Raw genomic sequence first — 21,067 nt, 5'->3', positions numbered from 1 at the left:
TCCATTTCAGCTAAGAACAAACAATAGATGGGATTCGAAACTCAGGTGCCAGATACAAAAAGCACATGACTAAAAACCGTTTTCAGTTCTTCATGGTCATATTCACCTTAATTGCATAAAAAATGATGCTGAAGAGGCAGAAGGAGAGAATTTCTTTGAAGAAACTTGTGGGATGGCTGTGGCATTCCCCCATTCATTCACCCTAAGTGACAAAGGCTTTAGAGACCCTTAAGTTTGCAAGATTGAAAGGACTGGTAGTAGATCCCTATGTCTATGAATGGCAGCCTGTGCTTGTGGAGGAAGTTCCTGGCGTAGCAGCAGAGGAAAGAGAGGCAGTTACACTGGGTATAGGCCAGAGAGAGAAGCAAAGTTTCTATGGTCTACAGCAGTCCATGTTGTAGAAAAAGACCCCAGTAGATCTCAACAGAAAGAAACCAGAGGTTTACCATCAGAGGGAGAAATGAGCCTTGAGCACACAAAGCCCTAGGCTATCAATTCCTAATATCTGCTAAGCCAGAGTCGAAACAGTGGCTGGAGGATGAGAACACACGGTTGGCACATGGACCTGAGGTTGTTCACTCCTCGCTTGGGGTCCCCCTAGACTGATTTGGTATGCAACCGGGGAATGGGGAGAAATGACCACCTGAGTTTTGACTATGAAGTTGGACTAGACCTTTTCCTTGCAGAATTTAGACTTTTTATGGGACTGAATTCAATTACTAAATTTACACTAGTTATGGGACTAATGACAATATAACGTCCTTTACACACTGAGAGTGACCAAAGGGTTCTGACAATTGGCCAGGGTGTCATCCTATTGCTAAGATAGAAAGTAGCCTTGTGAGTAGGTTTAAAGAAGTAGTTTCCACTCTCACCTGAATCCAACTACCTGAATGTAATGATGACACACTTAACAGGAGACAACTGACTGCTAAGGTAGTAAGCCAGTGAAGAGGGATTCAGAAGAAACATCTCAGTTCAGAAGATGGGATAACGTGCAATTATTACCCAACTGTTGTAGCATTTTTAGAAAAGACCAAAATGTGTATATTGGCCTGCGACAAATGGGTATCTTCCTAGGTTTTAACACTAGTTAGGAATGTGAAGACTTGGAACAAAGTAGATAAAAAGTGTATCCCCTTGCCACTCTATGTCATTTTCCAAACTACTTCAGGCACCATTTACATACAATTTATTTGCCAAGCAGACGAACTAGAGTAAGGCAGAAAAAGACAGTACACCACCAAGAACTCTGCAAAGTCTAGGTTTATTCTGAACCCAACACATACTTGTTTATTCTGAACCCAATACACACACCTGTATTCGTCCTCCTGGACATACACTATGCGATTGATTTGACAGTCCCTTAAAAGGTATCTACGACCATACTTTATTTTTATTTCTCTCACAAAAGAACAGAAGTGTTTCAGTTCATCCCTCACTGAGGATTGTAAACTTAGGCTTTTGACCTCAGGCACTTTTATCCACTTCATACCCAGATGTCTCATCTGTGATAAAGACAATCACATGTCTCTAACCCAGAACACTTGAGCTTCTTAGAGTTCTTTAGAGTCTGAGTTCCCAAAAATATCTATGGAAGTGCACACCATGAGACATGCATGATTTTAAGAGTAAGTCAGAAAACAAACCAGCATGCAGAGTCAGCCACAGGAAGAAATTCTTATGATTCATCTTTATTCTCATCTTTCAGCACTCAGTTTCATTTTCCACCCACGTATTACCCACCAAAGGGTTATCACCAAGCCACCTCCCAAATCTCCAAATTGCTTAGTTCTCGGTAACACTTACAAAACTTCTTATTCCTCAGAGTCCTCTTATCTTTAAAAATATTACTGACAGGTGTTCAATGATATTAAACATTCTTAACCTGTCAGGTAACACAGAGTTCTATAATAAAAGACACTGCAGTAGATAAGAAGAAAGAAGATATATGACATGTAAATGCAAAAAATATAGGTGTCATGGGGGAGTTAGAGGTTACAACAAAACATAAGTGAGGGGATTCATTCCATGAGGACTCAAGATAAAAGTGGGAGTTTGGCAAAGTTGTATGTACAGTTGCATGGAGAAAATGATTTAGTTGAAGATCGTTCCATTAATAGTGGGAAATTCAGGGCCCACAGCGATTGCCATGGTGGGGTAGGAGTGGGGACATCTTCTAATCACATCTCTTATGCCACTTCAAACTCTGAAGCAAATTAGATGGGCCATAGGTATGATAACAGTGATGATCATCATGAAGCTATACTTCAACAATACTAGAAACCTTACTGAATAGACAGAAATTGCAAGGGGAAAAAAAGAACTACTAAACAGATTGTTTAAGTCAGGAAGAACATACTGCCTTTGCATAAGCCACCCAGGAAAAGCAACTAGTTGTTACATTAATGAAAATCAGAACAAACCAGAGACCTGACTGCTTTGTTGTCCATAACATTTGGAAATTAGGCCAGGTGTTTAAATAAATAAATAGATAAATAAATAAGTAAACAAACAAATAAATAAATAAATAAAATATAGCTGAATGCAGCAAGGTCAGGAAGAAGAAGGAAGATCAAAGATAAAGTAGCTTTTCAGATAGATAATGTAAGGGAAAAAATTGAAGTTAAAAAATATTATATTCACACGCAATTAAAAAATTTTTTACTTTTTTAAAGAAATGTATGAATCAAAGAGGTGCATACAGGGATCAGCTAGCAGCTTTGTATCATAAAATAAATACACAGATACATTTAGATATATACATGTATATATATATGTATATATATACATAAATATAATAAATAAATATAAGGAAATATGTTATTGTCTGGGAATCTGATAATGGATAAGTATAAAGTCTCAGAGACTTCCAAGGTTTTATATTTTTATCTGATTTTTAAAAATTCAATTATATTATGTTCAGTAGGGCCACCTTATAATGAGAGTTTGAAAGGAAAACACTGAATTAGGAAAGAAGCATTAAGAAACAATAATTCAAGATGAAGTAGAAATCATGTGCATTATTCATTTTTCTAGGATACCTCACAGCTCCTGGCTAGTTTGAGAGTTGTTGTACAGGTCATAAATTCCTAGAGACTGAGGGAGAATAACTGAATTATCCATCTATTAATCAGAAGGGAAAAGGGAGCCCTGGTAATTAAGTAGCTGTCACATGCACTTCAATACCCCGAAAGAATAGTGCAAACCATCAAACAATCAATTTGTAATCACACAGAACTGAGAACAGAGCTCTGAGAACAGAAGGACTGACGCGCCTTTCAGAGAACAATTTTGTTTCATGATAAAGAGACAGGAGGGGGAGATAAGAGGGACTTCAAGAGATACAGACTGAATGGAATTCAGTAACATATTTTCATCTTAAACCAGAAATTCTGCGAGCTGTTGACCTCACTATTGCAGTGTAGTGTATGGTGTCCATGCAGTCCTTAAAATCATTTGAATTAAAATAGATTTTGCTTCACAAATTAAACACTCCTCGTATCCTACAGATAGCTGAGATATTTCCATCTATAGTCACAAAGGATTCCACTTCTTTTGATGAGCGCAAACCTGATTTCGCTCCATTTTATAGGACTGTCATAATATTGAAACAATCAGTATGGCTCTCCTATTTTTTGAGACAGCACGTCTGTGCACATAAATAATCTTATCAATCATCTCCTAAAAAATGCCTTCAGGAGAAGAAGTCTTGCCAAAATAGTCACTTTGCTCTTATAATGAATGATAGACTCAGTCTTGGCCACCAATTTATCCTATTGATGTGTTTGGCATAATTTCTCTAGAATGAATCTGATGAATTTTATAATCCACCATAAAAAAGGAAAACCTGCTATCATCCCTAAATGCGGTATACATTTACTTGATAATTCATTTCTTCAAAATTCAATGGCATTATTTATCTCCATCAAGTGCACATCTCCAAAATGAGTATTTTATTTGAGAATCTTAGTGTTTTCACACGGTGATCACTATTATACTTCCTTTTGTCTTAAGGAGAAAGTACCTAATAATTCAAGATTGCAACATTCATCAGGATTTAACTTTATACTGAAGACTTTTTAGATAAATTCACTAGTTCAGTATTTAGCCATATCCATTAATGCTTTGACAAAACTGTATCACAAAATTACTACGAAAAGCCAAATTAGTTAGAAATTGAATGTAAAAATAGCACTTTCACTTTAAAAAATAATTATAAAAAGAGAAAACAGTAACAGCCTATAATTCTAACATCACTATAACATCTTTTCTCATTAAACATAAATAAATACAAGGCAAATAAAAAATAAAAGCTCCCGAGTACTTTTTAAGTATATTTCATGTAACTGTCCAGAAATATTCAATGCAGAACCAATATTGCTATTTTTTATTCAGATCTTCTGCTAAAATATGTAATATCCTAGTTTTAACTACCTTAATTTAATAATTTTTTGAAATCGTTCCACATTAGCAGATATAAATATGCATAATTCTTGACTAACACGTAGTATTCCATGGTGAAGATATCATAATTAGTCAACTAGATATGAAGATACTAGATTTTAGCATTGACTTTCTATTGAAGACAAAATAATCCTGTTGAATATTTATATCAAGAATTGGCTGAGCCACAAATAAAAATACAATTTAAATGATATATTTTTTTAAAAAAAATTCAAATACGCATGAGAGTTTTCTCAAAATCAAAAGAAAAGAGATGCCACCCAGTCAGCTTATTTTGGAGCACTAAGGAGTAAAGTTTTAGGAGAATTAAATGAGATAATGCTTATAAAACCTTGTCTGCTAGAAAATAATCAGGGCTTAAGAATATTTGGAAGCAGCCTGGAGATGGTGGTAGAGAGCCACTGTGGGAGGCTTGCCTGATGCCAGGGGAGCCAAGAGGAGTGGAAGTGGATTGGGGACCTATGAGATTGGGATGGACCAGAGGAAATATTCTCAAGGAGAGGAAAATGGCAGTTATGGTCATGAGGTAGAAGGGGTGTTTGAGAAAAGATTAAAGCAAAGTACAAGCTGTTCTCAGGAGAGTGAAGTGGAACAGTGCACTTGGAAGTAGCTGACAGACAAGAGGCTGGGTGATGCAGGGAAGGGGAGAATGAGCTGGAAACAAATGAGAGTAATGAGAATCACTTCCTTTATCAGAAAGGTAGACACTTTCTATAGAGAATTCTCGCTAAATATGAGCTTTTTTTAAAATTCTTAAGCCATGAATGAAGTCTTAAGAAATATACAATATAGAAGAAAATACATTCTTTGAGTTGAAAATACTATCCCTCTAAAAAGTTTTTCCAAATCACTGATTTCCCCAACAGTATTTCTTATTATACAAACCCCAGCCCAAATAGTGGAGAAGAGTGGAACAAACTGAAACTAAGGTTCTTGTGGCTCTAGAATGACATGATATAATGTAATGTAATATATTATATATACTTATATAATATACTAAATCTTTCATTAATCCCCATGGGATTCTTATTACTCTTTGTAGAAAAATTGTTAATACACACAAAAAACCTCCCTTCCAGTTTGCACAAGGTAAAAAGAGATAGCACAAGTCAAAGTATAATTTAATTACTAGACCTAAGTGATAGAACTTTCACTGGCATGAAGACTGTAAGAACTCAAAGTTCTACATACTGTAAGTGCTCTCAGTAAAGGCAAGAAATACAAATTTTAAAAAATACATTCTCAAGAAAAAATGTTCCACATCACTCATCATCAGGGAAATACAAATCAAAATCACAATGAGATACCACCTTACACCTGTCAGAATGGCTAACATTTACAACTCAGGCAAAAACAGACGTTGGCGAGGATGCAGAGAAAGAGGAGCTCTTTTGCATTGTTGGTGGGAATGCAACCTGGAGCAGCCACTCTGGAAAACAGTACGGAGATTCCTCAAAAAACTAAAAATAGAACTACCCTATGACCCAGCAATTGCACTACTAGGCATTTATCCAAGGGATACAGGTGTGCTGTTTCAAAGGGACACATGCACCCCCATGTTTATAGCAGCACTATCAACAATAGCCAAAGTATGGAAAGAGCCCAAATGTCCATCGATGGATGAATGGATAAAGAGGATGTGGTGTGTGTATGTATATATATATATATATACACACACATATATATATATACACACATATATATACACAATGGAGTATTACTCAGCAATCAAAAAGAATGAAATCTTGCCATATGCAACTACGTGGATGGAACTGGAGGGTATTATGCTAAGTGAAATTAGTCAGAGAAATACAAAAATCATATGACTTCCTCATATGAGGACTTTAAGAGACAAAACAGATGAACATAAGGGAAGGGAAATAAAAATAATACAAAAACAGGGAGGGAGACAAAACAGAAGAGACTCATAAACATGGAGAACAAACTGAGGGTTGCTAGAGGGGTTGTGGGAGGGGGGATGGGCTAAATGGGTAAGGGGAATTAAGGCATCTACTCCTGAAATCATTGTTTCACTATATGCTAACTAATTTGGATGTAAATTTTAAAAAATAAAATTTTAAATTTAAAAAAATACATTCTAACGTCCAACGAACATAACTATCCATGTCAAATACTGTATTCAAATTTAATTATACCCCCAAAAACAATTGGCTAAATTACATTCCTCCCTTCAATAATTTTTTTTCTGTGCAATCTAAGAATCTCTATGAGATATTCAGATATAAACTACAAAATAATCATTTAATGTATAAGGAATACAAGCGTTATAATAAATATGATCACACAGAAATATGTAAACAGTTTCCATTATTTAAATGTATTTAATTACAGTACGCGTTATGGTTAAGCTTAATTTGCTAATAATATTTTAAATTAAAAAATTTTTAAGGTTATTTATTTATTTTGAGAGGGAAAAACAGTGCAAGTTGGGGAGGGGCAGAGAAAGAGGGAGAGAGACAGAATCCCAAGCAGTCTCCGCAGGGTCAGCACAGAGACCGACAGGGCTTCGTGAGATCATGACCTGAGCCAAAGTCAGACACTTAACTGGCTGAGCCACCCAGGTGCTCCGCTAATAATATTTTAAATGAACTTACCACTCTTGTGGTAACTAAACCACCTATTTTCATGTGGAGTAGGCATGTTTGTAAATCACAAAGCGTAACACCCTATCTTTCTTTTTGCAGATTGTTGAAAATAAAATACACTAAAACATTCAATTCCAAATGCAACCCAAGCCTAGTTTCTAAAACAATCACCAGTGCTGGAAAATCAAAGGACCAATTCCCAGCCAGTTATACTGACTACTGTTATATACTACGAAGGGAGATTTTTCTTTTTCTTTTTTAAGCCCGGGAGATTACTTCAGAGTACAGTCATTTATAGGAAGCAAAGGAAAAGAAAATGTCAAAGAAATTCTAGACAATGTGAAAAAAAAGGCAAAAAAAATTTCCCCCCTGAGTTTCCCCCACCCTGACAACACACAAATAAACAGTGCCTCCAACAGACACATATGGAAGTACTCCATTCTTACATACACACACACACACACACACACACACACACGAGACACTTGTAGGGTGGACATATGAATGTTGCTGAGGTATAGTATTTAATACATTAAATTCATGTTTCAATGAATCTTTGTGTAGGCATTCACATTTTACTGAATTTCTTCACTTTGTAAAACTAATAAAATTAAATGAAAAAAAAATAGGATACTTGACAAACAAGACATATTGGATAGAAGGTAAATAATACTTAATTGTTGGTAAGCCCAAGTAAAGCAGAAAGGAAGAAAGAATGGTCAAACACCAGAGAATGCTATCACATTTCTAAAACATCAAAAAGGATCAAATTTATTTCTAACAAACTAAAGAGATAAAACTGTCGTATACTCTAACCTCTGTGGCAACGTTAAAACTGAAGTAGTCCATTCAAGACCTGGGAAAAGAAAGCAAGGATGAAAGAGGCCATTATGCTTTCACAACCATTGCGTATCAAATACCTTTTTACTATATGCTCCCCGTCCCAGCATGGTAGTCCATCGGCAGCAGCTAATTCATTAACGCAGAGCTCATCAGCCAGGCCTCCGTAGAACGTCCTGTACAGTCTAAGGCTGTTGATAAATTCCCTGAATGGGAAAATAACAAAAACAATCAAAACCAAAAACCCATAACAAATGCCAGTATAAATGGTATAATTTGTTGTGTGTGAAATTTAGAATGTAACTTTTTTTAAATGTTCACTGCTTATTTGTTATATATTCGCAATACTTTTCTAACAATCAAGATAAATACTATACTTTTTTTAAAAAGGATGTATTAAAATTTCCTCTTTTGAATCAAAGTTTTCACAGGGGATGAGTGTTATATAACTCTAGTCCAAGAGTTGTGAGGAGTACACACACACACACACACACACACACACACACCCCACTTTATACAGTATCCCTAAAAGCTCTTACTCACTGTGGCATCTGAACCACAGTGACACTAACTACTTTCTTACCCATATAGAAATGTCAGAGGCTCTTAACAAGTTAATTGATTGCTTATTAATTAAAAGTTTATTAAACTTGGGTTGTTTTCCCATCTGGGTCTTCTCTTTGGTGTATAAAAACATAAAATAATATATCTTTACTAAGATGAAAAAACAGATATTTAATATATTGCAAAAGCATGAAAATAAAAGTTGTTGGAAGATATAGTATTTAATACATTAAGTTTTTTTCCTCTCACAGGAAGTACATCTCTTTCCCCCATCAATTATGGGAAGGGAAAATTCAACAAAAAAGTAGCTTGCTTTTTAACTTAAAAATTTCCAACTTTTAAAATCAAAGCTTTGATGTCCCAGGAACCTGAGTTTTAGCATTTCAAAAAACTAAGTCCTAAAAACTACCTTTTTGAACTTTTTTACATAAACCATTGCTTTGGTGACAACGAAATGAAAAGCCACTAGCTTAATAAAGAGGAGATGTCTCCTGGGCTAGAAGACAGGGACAGAAGAAAAGCAAACAGAAATCTATAGGTTGAATAATTAAAACGTAGTGATTATGAAATTGCACCCCCCACTGATATTTTTAAAATAATTTCTTTAAAAATGAGATCAAAGAGGAGGGGTTGCTCTAAATTACAGCTGAAATGACCAAATTTTTAAAAATCAAATCTGATTTTGACAGCACTGATGCTCAGCTATATTTCTTTAATGCTTATGTATTTATTTTGAGAGAGAGCATGTGCATGAGAGAGTGAATGTGTGAGCTGGGGAGGGGCAAAGAGAGAAGTAGAGAAAGAATCCCAAACAGGCTCTGCACAACACAGGGCTAGAGAACTCAGGAACTGTGAGATCATAACCTGAGGCAAAATCAAGAGTTGGATGGTTAACTGACTGAGCCACCCAAGTGCCCTCGATGCTCAACTGTATTAATTTTATAATTCTCTTTCTTACTTGTTTTCAAAGAACTATTTGTGGAAGTGGCTGGAGTTTTAAGTAACTACTCATCCATAGGTAGGATAAATGTCATTTTCAAATATGTAACATTCTGATTATCACAGAGATCAGAAGTTTCCACAGCAAGTGTTTGGTGAGTATTTAACCAAATTTTTAGCAAAGCTTCATCAGGAAAATGATAACAAAATGACTGTAGGATGCATAAATCTGACTCACTTCCAATTTATGCTTAATCCAAAGAAAAAAAAAAGTATGCTGTATTTTCAAACTAGCACAGTAACCACTTATTTATACTTATTGATGCTTTAGGTTGGTTTCCTCTCCTAGAAAATAAGTTCCCCCATGAGGGCCATATTCCTACTAACTGGAATGCATGAACAAATACCAAGTCTCATGTTGCTACTAAAACATAATTGATGAAGCCAACTGATTCTTTCCTAGAGTGATGGGGTTTAATAAATAGAAAGGTGTGTGACTCCTGTCCTGAATTCTGTTCACTATAAATAAGCACCTGTTTGGAATCAAAGAGTCTTCTAGAAATGAAGAGGCCTGTCAAAACAGCTAGAATGTTGAGATCTTCAAAGTGATGGTATAAAACTGAATAGATATTTCTTATCAGCCCCAAACCTAGTCCTAATCTCAGTGAATGGTGCCTTCACAACCAATAGATCATCCTGGGAAAAGCTTTCATCTTTCTTTTCTAGTCCTCTTTCCCAATGCTACTCTCACAGCCTTAGCTGAAGCCCCTATCATCTCTCTGGAATGACTGCACTAGAATGGCATACCTCTAATCTCCTCAACAATCACGTCTCATCCTCTAAGAGCTACCTCTTCAAATTCAAATCTGATAACCCCCAGACTATGTCACTCACTTGCTTAAAGCCATCAATGGTTCTCTATTCTCTATAGCATCTTGGAAAGGCACATAAGGCACTCTCTCACTTCTATTTCGGCAGTAGGTCAAACCATACTTTAGGATTCCACAAAAGTGAGACACCTGCTGTTCCCCAAACACACCTTCATGCCTTTGCATGTGTTCCCTCTGAAAGCAACGTATCATAGATTTCCACTCATTCTATAAACCAGCAGCTATCAGTTATTTGTCACAAACTACTGAACACTATTGAGTACCAAGCTCTGTGTTGGCACCATAGCTAAACAAGACAGTCCCTACCTGCTAAGAATGCACTTTCTGGTGAAAATGCACAATAATAACACAGTGTTTATAGTGCACATGTGAAGACAGAGAAGGAATCAGGAAAAATGTACAAATAAGATAATACTTTCATCTCAGTGTTTCATGCAAAAAAAAAAGGAAGCAAACAACAACAACAACAACAACAACAACAATAAGAAAGGTAAAGAGGAAAGAGAATACTGACACTCATATGCAGTTTAGCTCGTGGGAAACGGGCTTATGGGAATTATGTAAAAAGGTAGGAAGAGGCCAGTTTGTAATCAGCCTTATTGATCATCAAAAAGTGTTTCCATTTTGTTCAGAAAGCAGAGGGAGCCATTAAAAGTTTTCCAGCAAGCAAGTGATGGCATCATGACAGGATCATGGAAATAGGTAGAAAGTCAGTGAGGTCACTCAGGGGGCTATAACCAAGACTCAGGGGGAGAAAATATGAGGGTGTGGAAAAAACATCTGTCAGTGAGCATCATGGCAAGTGATAGAGTTGAAAGACATTAGGAATCTAGAATTGACAGTTAATGTAAAAGTTATTATTCCTAATTGTCTTTTTCAACACCTCCCCCCAACTGACTGAGGGGATGATTATTATCTCAGTGTTATTCACTGCAATAAGAAGTAAAGGAAGGGTGATACAACTCTTTTCAATGTCTCACACTATACTTAGGATTGCTATTCTTCTGCTCAATATTTTTATCTCTCTATGGTGCATATCACTTTCTATTCTAGCACATCATGTACTTATTTACTATGCTTTATTGTTTCTCATCTGTCTCCCACTCCAGAATAAAAGATTCAGGCAGGCAAGGATTTTTTTTGGTTTGTTTTGTTTACCAGTATAGATCTTAAAACAATTGTGAAGGCATATAGTAATGTCAACAATGAGTAATTAAATTAATGAACAGGTTAAAACTAATTAATTAATAATTAATTCTATTCCCAACATGTTCGGTTTGCAATTTCTTTGGAACATATGGAAAGAGAAATCAAGTAGAATGCTACTTTCAGACTTACTATGTGTAACATCATCTGGGGATCTTGCCAAAATGCAGGTTCAGTTAAGTAGTTCTGAGGTGCAGCCCAAGATTCTACATTTCAAAGAAGCACTCAGATGATGCTAAGGCTACTGGTACAAGAACCATGAATACCATGGATGTTTGCTGTTGGATATGTAACCTTGGAACCAGGGGATTGGACATGTGACATGAGAGTCATTATCTACAGAGGTAGTGACCAAAGTCATGAATGTGGATGAAATCTCTCGGGTGAATAGCACATAGTAAGAAAAAGTCAAATGGACTCAGAAGTAGAAAGAGCAAAGGAAGAAAATCGTCAATGATAAGAGCTTTGAACATTAAAGAATAAGCAAATTTGAACCTAGAGAGATTCTCCACAGGGTCAAATGCTATTATGAGAGGTTACTTAAAATAATGAAAATGTCCTCTCTATGTGTTCACTCAAAAATTCATATGTTGAGACAAGGCCTTTAAAAGGCAAAAAGGCTCAAATGGTCATACACATAGGTTCTAATCCAATATGACCAGTGTCCTAATAACAAGAAGAGATGCTAGGGGCGCATATGAGCAGAGGAGAGGCCATGTGAGGACACAGGGAGAAGGTGGCCATCTGCAAGAGAGAAAAACCTCAGGAGAACCTAAACCTGCCAATGTCTTGCCCTTGGACTTCTAGCTTCCAGAACTGATGTCCGTTGTTTAAGCCACCTGGTCTGTGGCATTTTGTTATGGCAGCCCTAGAAAGCTAATACAGTAATTAAAGCATCTGAAACAGGGGCGCCTGGGTGGCGCAGTCGGTTAAGCGTCCGACTTCAGCCAGGTCACGATCTCGCGGTCCGTGAGTTCGAGCCCCGCGTCAGGCTCTGGGCTGATGGCTCAGAGCCTGGAGCCTGTTTCCGATTCTGTGTCTCCCTCTCTCTCTCTGCCCCTCCCCTGTTCATGCTCTGTCTCTCTCTGTCCCAAAAATAAACAAACGTTGAAAAAAAAAATTAAAAAAAAAAAAGCATCTGAAACAGTGTAATGGACTTCAGATTTGCAGTATGAGGAGTATTAAAGAGAGAGTGAGAAACTAAAAGTCCCAAAGACGAACGTGAAGAGAGTTTTGGTTGAGCATATGTTTGTCTGTTTGAATATGCAGGAGAGTTGAAAATATTTGTGTATGAAAGGGAAGGAGATAACAAGGGTTTGTAGTCATTAGCTTGTTCCCAAATATCCCAATTCTCAACATTCCAGGCTTAAAGTCACTCTGAAGCTTTAGTATATGACTTTAGTATGTGACTAGCTCTGGGTTCTAGTAAATGTAGGCAGAAGTGATGTATATTTCTTCTAAGCTTAAGCTTTAAGAACCAATGTGGTTTGGCCAGCTTCTGTTTCCCTCTTCCCAAAGACTGGCAATGTTTCACAGAGAGGCTGCTTCGTCATTCTGAGGCATAAAGCAGGTAAACTTGAGCAGTGTCTCTGCTGGTCTAAGATATTCATAGGTTGTGGGGTCACCTGCGTGGCTCAGTGGGTTAAGACTCTGACTCTTGATTTCAGCTCAGGTTATGGTCTCACAGTTTGTGAGTTTGAGTCCCATATCAGGCTCTGCACTGACAGTGTGGAGCATGCTTGAGATTCTTTCTCTCTTTCTCTCTCTGCCACTGCCCTGCTCCCTCCATCTCTCTCTCTCTCTTTCTCTCTCTCTCCCTCCCTCTCTCAAAAATAAGCATTAAAAAAAAATAAGATGTGCATAGGTTGTGAAAAAAAGCACTTTTTTTTGTCCTAAACCAATGATAGGTTGGGGTTGTTTGCTACCATATCATAATTCAGTCTTTCTTAACTGATAAAAAATAGAAAAAGAAAATTAAAAATTGATAGATCTCACATTTTAAAAAGAAGAGAGAGTAAAAATTATCAAAAATTGAGTGATTCGCTTTGGAGCAAATCTCTGAGACTGAAATAATGGAAGAAAGACTGAATGCTGAGATGAGTTTTGGTTTATAAGGATAGAAATGTGAGGACAGCTCCTACTTCAGAACTTTATATTCTGTGTTTGGAGGTTCTTAGGTCACAGAGAGTAAGAGTGGTGTGGCAAAAAGTGATTGCAAGAAGGGCCGGTGGGGGGCGAGGGGGGGTGCTACATCGGATACAGAAAAAATTGAATTGGGAAGTGCAGGCGACAAAGCACCAGTAGCTATAATGAGGTTAAAAAAAAAAGAAAACAAAAAGATTTATCTACTGCCACAGAGCCAATTAATGTTGGTCCTATTACAAGAATCCATATTTCAGTTCCCAGGTCAATGCTTGGCCTACTCTACACCATCATGCCTCCTTTTCAAGTTTTACATGAAATGTCTCAATAAATAAAATATTCTGTTCTTTGGATGATTCAAAATTAACTTGCTGGAAGGGTGACTATATCCACACAATTATTTTTCTACAGTTATGAGAGTATTTCCAGTTAAAACCAGGAGCATAATAAATGCAGGGAGATGGTAAAAGTTCCAGCTAATTATCATTGAGGGGCTATGTTATATATGTCAGTTGCTTGCCTTAGTCTTAAGACATCTTACTTAGTCTTAAGAGTAACAGAAAATATTTTTTAAATATTTAAATATTTTTTAAAAATGGGAAAACATTGCTTGTCAGAATATTTAGTCAAAGCCTGTATGTCAAGGCCATACACAAATTAATAATTTCTCATTTGGGCCTGTAACCATTTAACAAATGATATCCCCATCTAGCTTTGCTCTCCCATCTTCTTTTTGATGCATGTCCCATGCTGTAACCAGAATTGGCTTTAGAAATCAGTCCAACACTTTACTGCTTTAAAACCCTAAGGATTCATTGGCGCCTGGGGGGCTCAGTCAGTTAAGCTTCCACCTTCAGTTGAGGTCATGATCTCACATCTCCTGGGTTTGAGCCCCATGTCGGGCTCTGTGCTGACAGCTCAGAGCCTGGAGCCTGCTTCCGATTCTGTGTCTTCCTCTCTCTCTGCCTCTCCCCTGCTTGCGCTCTCTCATTCTGTCAAAAATAAATAAATATTAAAACCCTAACTATTCATATAAAATGTCTTCCCATGGCACATAATCTACCCACTCTCCACCCCTTAACTTCCCATGACAGCCCCCCCTTCCCTCCACTCACACACACCAGCCAACACCGCACACATATACTCACAAGGCATAAGATACTTCAATATTTACGGGATAAGATTCCAGGTTAGCACATGCAGTTTCCTCTACCCTGGATTGCCTTCTCCTCCATCATTCTCCCAACCTTCTGCCTGTCCTTCAAGATTCAGCTTAAAACTCATCTCCCCTCCACCTCCTTGCCTGACCAGCCTGTGCAGTTTTATTTGTTCATCCTTGTTTCTTGCACAGCACCAGGCATCTGTTTTTCAGGCCTGGCTATCTGATATTATAACCCCTTTGTTTGCACGTCTGCCTCCCTGATTAGAGGAGACATTCGATAAAGGCAAGAGTAATGTCTTCTTCACATCCCTACAGTTTGGATCACAGTTTGGTATCTAACAGGCCCTCAGAAAATTCTTGCTGGTTTGGTCCCAGATGCAGTCTTAGTTTTTAAGAGCTTCCAGAATTAGAAGTTTCTAAAAAAAAATACATTTTTAAAATGATAACAATAATTGAAAGTCTTTAAAGGATACAGTTGACCTGGAAACTAAATTAGGGGGCCCATTCCTAGACTGTGGAGAAATATCAGAGAGGGCTTCCTCGTGTGTTGCATTAGAAAATGGAAGAGGGGCGCCTGGGTGGCGCAGTCGGTTAAGCGTCCGACTTCAGCCAGGTCACGATCTCGCGGTCCGTGAGTTCGAGCCCCGCGTCGGGCTCTGGGCTGATGGCTCAGAGCCTGGAGCCTGTTTCCGATTCTGTGTCTCCCTCTCTCTCTGCCCCTCCCCCGTTCATGCTCTGTCTCTCTCTGTCCCAAAAATAAATAAATGTTGAAAAAAAAAAATTAAAAAAAAAAAAAAAAAAAGAAAATGGAAGAAATCTGGGGCGCCTGAGTGGCTCAGTCAGTTACACGTCCAACTCTTGATTCTGGCTCAGGTCATGATCTCATGGTTCATGAGTTCAAGCCCCGCATCGGGCTCTGCACTGACAGGGCAGAGCCTGCTTGGGATTCTCTCTCTCCCTCTCTCTCTGTTTCTCCCCCACTTGTATTCTCTCTCCCTCTCAAAATAAAAAATAAACTTAGGAAAAAAAAAAGAAAATGGAAGAAATCTAACAGAGGAAGACTGCAAACTGTGCCAGACTACACAGGCTCAAGACAGATTGTATATATATGTGCTGCTGAAATTAATATGTAGGGACACAATAATATTTAGTCATATAGCTCTGTAAGATAGCTATCATAATTATCGCCTCACAGATATACCATGTAAAACCAGAAAGAGCCATAGATTATCTGTTCCCATGGCTCTTTGTCCTAATTGTACACTGTCATCGCCAAGAAAATGTGTAAACTGCACACCTACATTTCTCCCTCACTCAGATGTGTTGGTCCGGAGTTGGACCTGGGCACATGAGTGTTTCTGAAATGTTCCTATAGGATCCAAATGTATGGCCAGAGTTGAGCACCTGTGATTTAGACCTATTCTTTCATTTGGAAACTAAGGAAAGTGAAAATCAGAGAAGAAAAAAAAAAAACCAAGTGAAAATGACTAACTTACTCAGGAATTTAATTATAGCAGGCCTCGCTATCTTGGTTTCATTAATTAATTAATTAATTAATTAAAATGCCATAGCTTAGCAATGTTGGGCTGATACTGAATATCTGATAAATCAGACTTTAATGAACCTTTATACAGAAGAGTATTTCTACCTGTTTCAAAAATTTTACAGAAATTCTCATGCTGTTAATAGAACACAATTAGTAGATTGTTGGACTAGAAGACACAGATACAACACTTATTTCAGCCAAAATCTGCACTTAGAAGGCAATTTGTTTAAGCAGGATTTATCTGTATATTTCTACCAGTGTGAAAGGTCTGATGCAGAACACAGTGAGCGGGGCAAATTCTGCTTCCTGGCTAATGAGCGGCTCTGTCCACTGCTAGCACAGAAAAGACGGAAAGGGCCGCAGCACAATTGATCATTCATAGCTTGCAGCCTTGTTTGCCCTAAGCTTACTAAAGGCGAGGGAGAAACATGGACCAGCATAGTTATTGCTTCATTGCTTCCCATGCCCTTGAGGCCAGCAGTGCCAGAAAGGTCTCCTGATGTGTCACGTGGTAAAGAAAAAAACTATGAAAGGAAATGCAACTCACCCTGAAGTGTCATTTATACTTTGGGTGACACAGGAATGCCCAGTTCCTACTATAAAATTGAGCAACACTTCTGATTGGCTGTGTCATCAGTGTTGACTTGAGTCATTTTTAACGATAAAAGTAACATATCTTTTCATAAATGGTACAGTAATCAAAAGGCACACGAAGAACAAGTTAGTATGTCCCTCCATAGTGTGTCTATCCCTCCCTCCTGAGGTAGCCAGTGTTAGCAGCCTGGTATGCTTTCTTCAGCTCCTCTATGTGCACGATATCTAGCAACCCAAAACAGACAGACAGAGAGAAAGAGAGACATAGTGATAGTCTGGTTTTACAAAACTGGGACCAAGCTATATACATGTGCATGCAATAGGCTTTTCTCACTTGACAACATATAATGAACCCATATGAGATTAATAAGTCTAGATCTTGCTTATTTTTCGATAGCTGTATAATATTCCATAATCTGAATGTAGCAACTCCACCACAATCTACGAAAATATTCCACTAAACTAATTTACATTTTAATTAATAAGGCTGATATCGTCCTCATACGTATGGCTTAAAGAGTGGCAACCACGTGTTTCAGACTTTGCTGATTTCCTCTCAGGAGCCTTTTTCACTTAAGCATATGGCTCTGATTTTACATTCAATTTTGTATTTCATTTCATTAGATGTTGCTGAACACAGAGCTATATTCAAAAGGCATTACCTCTCAATCTTATGTCTTCATATAGCAAGAATTTGTTGCAATTATAGAACATTTATAAACTGTCACATATTGTACTTCCTCTCCTTTTTTGCCATTGAACATAATATAAAAGGGACTATTTCTAATTTTGACCAAACCTAATTATCTGGAAAGGTATTGGAGAAGAATCTTGTTTTCAAATGGAACTTCTCTCTGTGGAATGTTTCAGACTACACGCTTCTTTATTTAATGACATGTATTGATTTTTTTTACCCCTAAAGTCAGTCCACAAATAATACAGAACCCAAATTAAAAGCAGTGCCTCCCATACTGTTTGAAAATATCTGTAGAACAAAGGTCAAATGTGCAGTTTGCTGGTTAATGGCCTGAGGCAAAGTTAAGGTTAATGTGGCACTAATGAGCAGGCTCAACCCTGTAGAGATGTCTGACCACAGTTGTCAAACAGTAGACATTTAAAATGTCAGTCTCCAGCTCAGCAGAGGAAGTATATAATTACATGTTTCCAGATAAGAACTATTTTTTCTTACATATTCTGAATCTATATTTAATAAATTTATCTTATTCTGAACAAAGTCATTCCATTTGACAAAATATTTTTAAAATCTTCAAAATAAAAAAAAATTTAAATTTCTATTCTATGGCAGTAACAGTTCTTGTGCAAATGCTTGAAAGTCATTAAATGTATACAGTCAAATTAGCTAGAGGGAGAATTGAAATCTAGTTACCTGGTCCCTTTCCTTAGACTTTGCGATGCATGTAGAGATTGCAGAGAGGATCAAAAGACCTTAAAAAGCTATGCAGTATGAGGCACCAATCATCATAAATGTAAATGTGTTACAACCACATTGCACTCATATTTGATTAAAAAGATAAAAAGTATTTTTCCTAAAAGAGTAACTCATAAAGTGTATTCTCTGAACCCCACTTGAACCTACTGGTCGTTATGGAAGCTGGGACCAAACGATCCCCACCATTCTCAAAAGAGAAGAATTTTTTTGTTTTTTTCTGACTAAATGATTCCAGGTTCCTTCCTCCTCATAGGAAGTCTTGTTCACGCGACACGATTTCCCTTCCTTAGAAGATTTACTATGCTTTCTCAACAAAGCTGAAGGGGTTAAGATGGGCAGCAGGCTGCAGAGCACGGGGTCAGTGAGGGGAGGGGAATGGGAAGGAGAAACAGAAAAGAACCTTGGAGACATGCTAATATCCTCAGATATCCTCTGCAGAGGATTCTTTTTGACCTGTGCTGTATGTTTCACACTCCAAGGTGGTGATTTTATACTAGCGCTGAGCTGAACGTTCACAGCCATCTATACAATTAGGACAGACACCTCTATTCCTCACTTCTCAGTAACTCTCCAAACCCAACACATTGCCATTTAATGTCCCAGTAAAAAGCACCCTTTCTGAAAGCATCCTCCTTTAAAAAGAGTGATTTAAACCTGATGTCAAAACTCAGTTTTCAAAACTAACTCTCATCTCGTTTTCCCATGTTGTAAAAATGTACCTCAGAAAGCACTGGCTGTTCTCCATTAAAAAGCACTTTAAACAAAGATCTTAACTCATTTATGAAAGTAAACACAGGACCACATGTCCAATATTTAAACAAATCAGACAGTATTGAGGAAATTGACCATCCAGCCCAAAAGAGAAGAGACATAACTTTTCCTGCCTCATAGTTTTTGTTCATTTTAATAAAAATATGCAATTATTTGTTCAGTTATGCTGGTTTCAGAAAGCATGTTACTAGTTTTTCAACAGGAAAAAAATGTCTAGGACGTGACTGGGACAAGATCAACAAGAATCTTCAGTCAAATATTTGCAAATCTAATGATTCTAGCAAACTTCATTAATACTAAGATTCATTATTTGAGTAACTATATTTTGAGATTCAGCATTTTAGGTCAAACCTTGAATATTACTGTCTTTTGCAGTAAAGTATTTTCTGTGGTTACTGACATTTTAACTATAAATTCCATGACTGAGAGGATATGAACATATTTTTTATAATATTTTCCTCTCTCAGCATTACCAGAAAACTAATTTAAAAAAAAAAAACTTTCCCTTTAATAGTCTGCCAGTAAATGGATTTCTTCCTCATTCCTTTTTGTCTTTTTTTTTTCATTTGTGATTTCTGTCATCTATTCTTGGTCATTGCCACCCACCAACTTACCCGATGGACAATATATGTCTGGTATAAACTGTTCTTGCTGGCATCTTCGGTTACTGTATAACTCTTACTGCAAGTACTTGTGTTCCTGAACTCTGGTATAAGTATGTGCTTTAGGTTCAGAAAATCTATAATTAAAAGGGTTCAGAGAAAATGAGATATTTTCATCTTTGATTTTATTCTTATTATTCTAGTAATTCTCATTTTAGAAAAAAATGGCTCTTGAAGGTTACATGTAACCCAGGTATTATTTTGGGTGGCACAGAATATTACTGATCAGAGCTGAGTAATGTATAATTACCTCTGCTTAAGTATAACATCTAAAATATTATCCATGTGATGAGAATTATAATAACACATCCTTCCATCATGATTATTCATACATCGGTTTGTTTATATAAAGCTTAGCTTACATTGGACAATGTAGATAAACCAAATACAATGAAGATTAGAAATCCTTGGAGTTTACTCAATTTGTGGGACCCCAAAGTCGCAGTGCCCATGTCTAACAAGATTCTTGCTGAAGGAGGCTGAAACCGACCCAGCAAAAGGAGCACCTTAGACCTGTTGATCTTCAAAGTCATTAAACAGAATGAAGCATATTTTTGAGAAGAAACCTTGATGTGAAAGTCTGTAACTCTAAAATATGGGCCTAAATAAAAAGAATCATCCTGAAACTACCCCTGAACTTTCTTCAGTTGTACTTCCAAGGAAGAGGTTCCACATATGATTCTAGAGATCATGATGGGCCCTGGAAATGGTGTGCCTTATAGTGAAGATGGAAAACAAAAACAAAAAAGTACAAAAAAACAGTATGCCCATCAAAGGATATAATCTACCCTAGAAACACATTTCTCCTATTTTGTGGATAATTGTGGAGGAATTGGCAGCTTTGTCATTTCCTTAAATATGCAAAGGGATAAAAATGTAAATATCCTGTTCCCCATTTTCCCCTATTAGCTATATGCATCTAATTAAGACACTTCCAATGCCACTGAAAGGTTTAAACTGATGGAAATGTTTTTTGCTATCTACACAAAACCAAGTGGAAGAAAGTGCTTAGTACTCTTGCTATATACTGAGCACTTCTACATATGATGCTTCTACATACAATTAATTTTGCTAGTTTAATAAAAGAAATGAGCCTCACTCAACATCCTGATTTAGACCCCATAGATTCTGCTAAAAATTCTGAGATAGTTTTTATACACTCCTATAAAAATGATCAATTTCAGTATGACATGACTTTCAATCTTCTTCACCTCTTCAAAAATTGAGT

General features: G+C 37.1%; 1 protein-coding gene across 1 annotated transcript in view; it reads right to left on the bottom strand.

Annotated features, from left to right (window-relative positions):
- Window positions 1-21,067, bottom strand: part of GPC5 (glypican 5) — a 682,201-nt gene that overhangs the window by 331,504 nt on the left and 329,630 nt on the right. Inside the window, exon 5 of the mRNA XM_047075274.1 lies at window positions 7,994-8,119. Within this exon, the coding sequence (XP_046931230.1) occupies window positions 7,994-8,119 (126 nt within the window). The remainder of the gene's footprint in view (window positions 1-7,993; window positions 8,120-21,067) is intronic.

The sequence above is a fragment of the Lynx rufus genome, unplaced genomic scaffold (assembly GCF_022079265.1).
Source record: "Lynx rufus isolate CCGP_SWC_20201006 ecotype Redwood Valley unplaced genomic scaffold, mLynRuf1.p SCAF_1, whole genome shotgun sequence".
Classification (NCBI taxonomy): Eukaryota; Metazoa; Chordata; class Mammalia; order Carnivora; family Felidae; genus Lynx; species Lynx rufus.
Note: the sequence above shows the minus strand (reverse complement) of the source record. Positions and strands in the feature narration are given on the sequence as shown.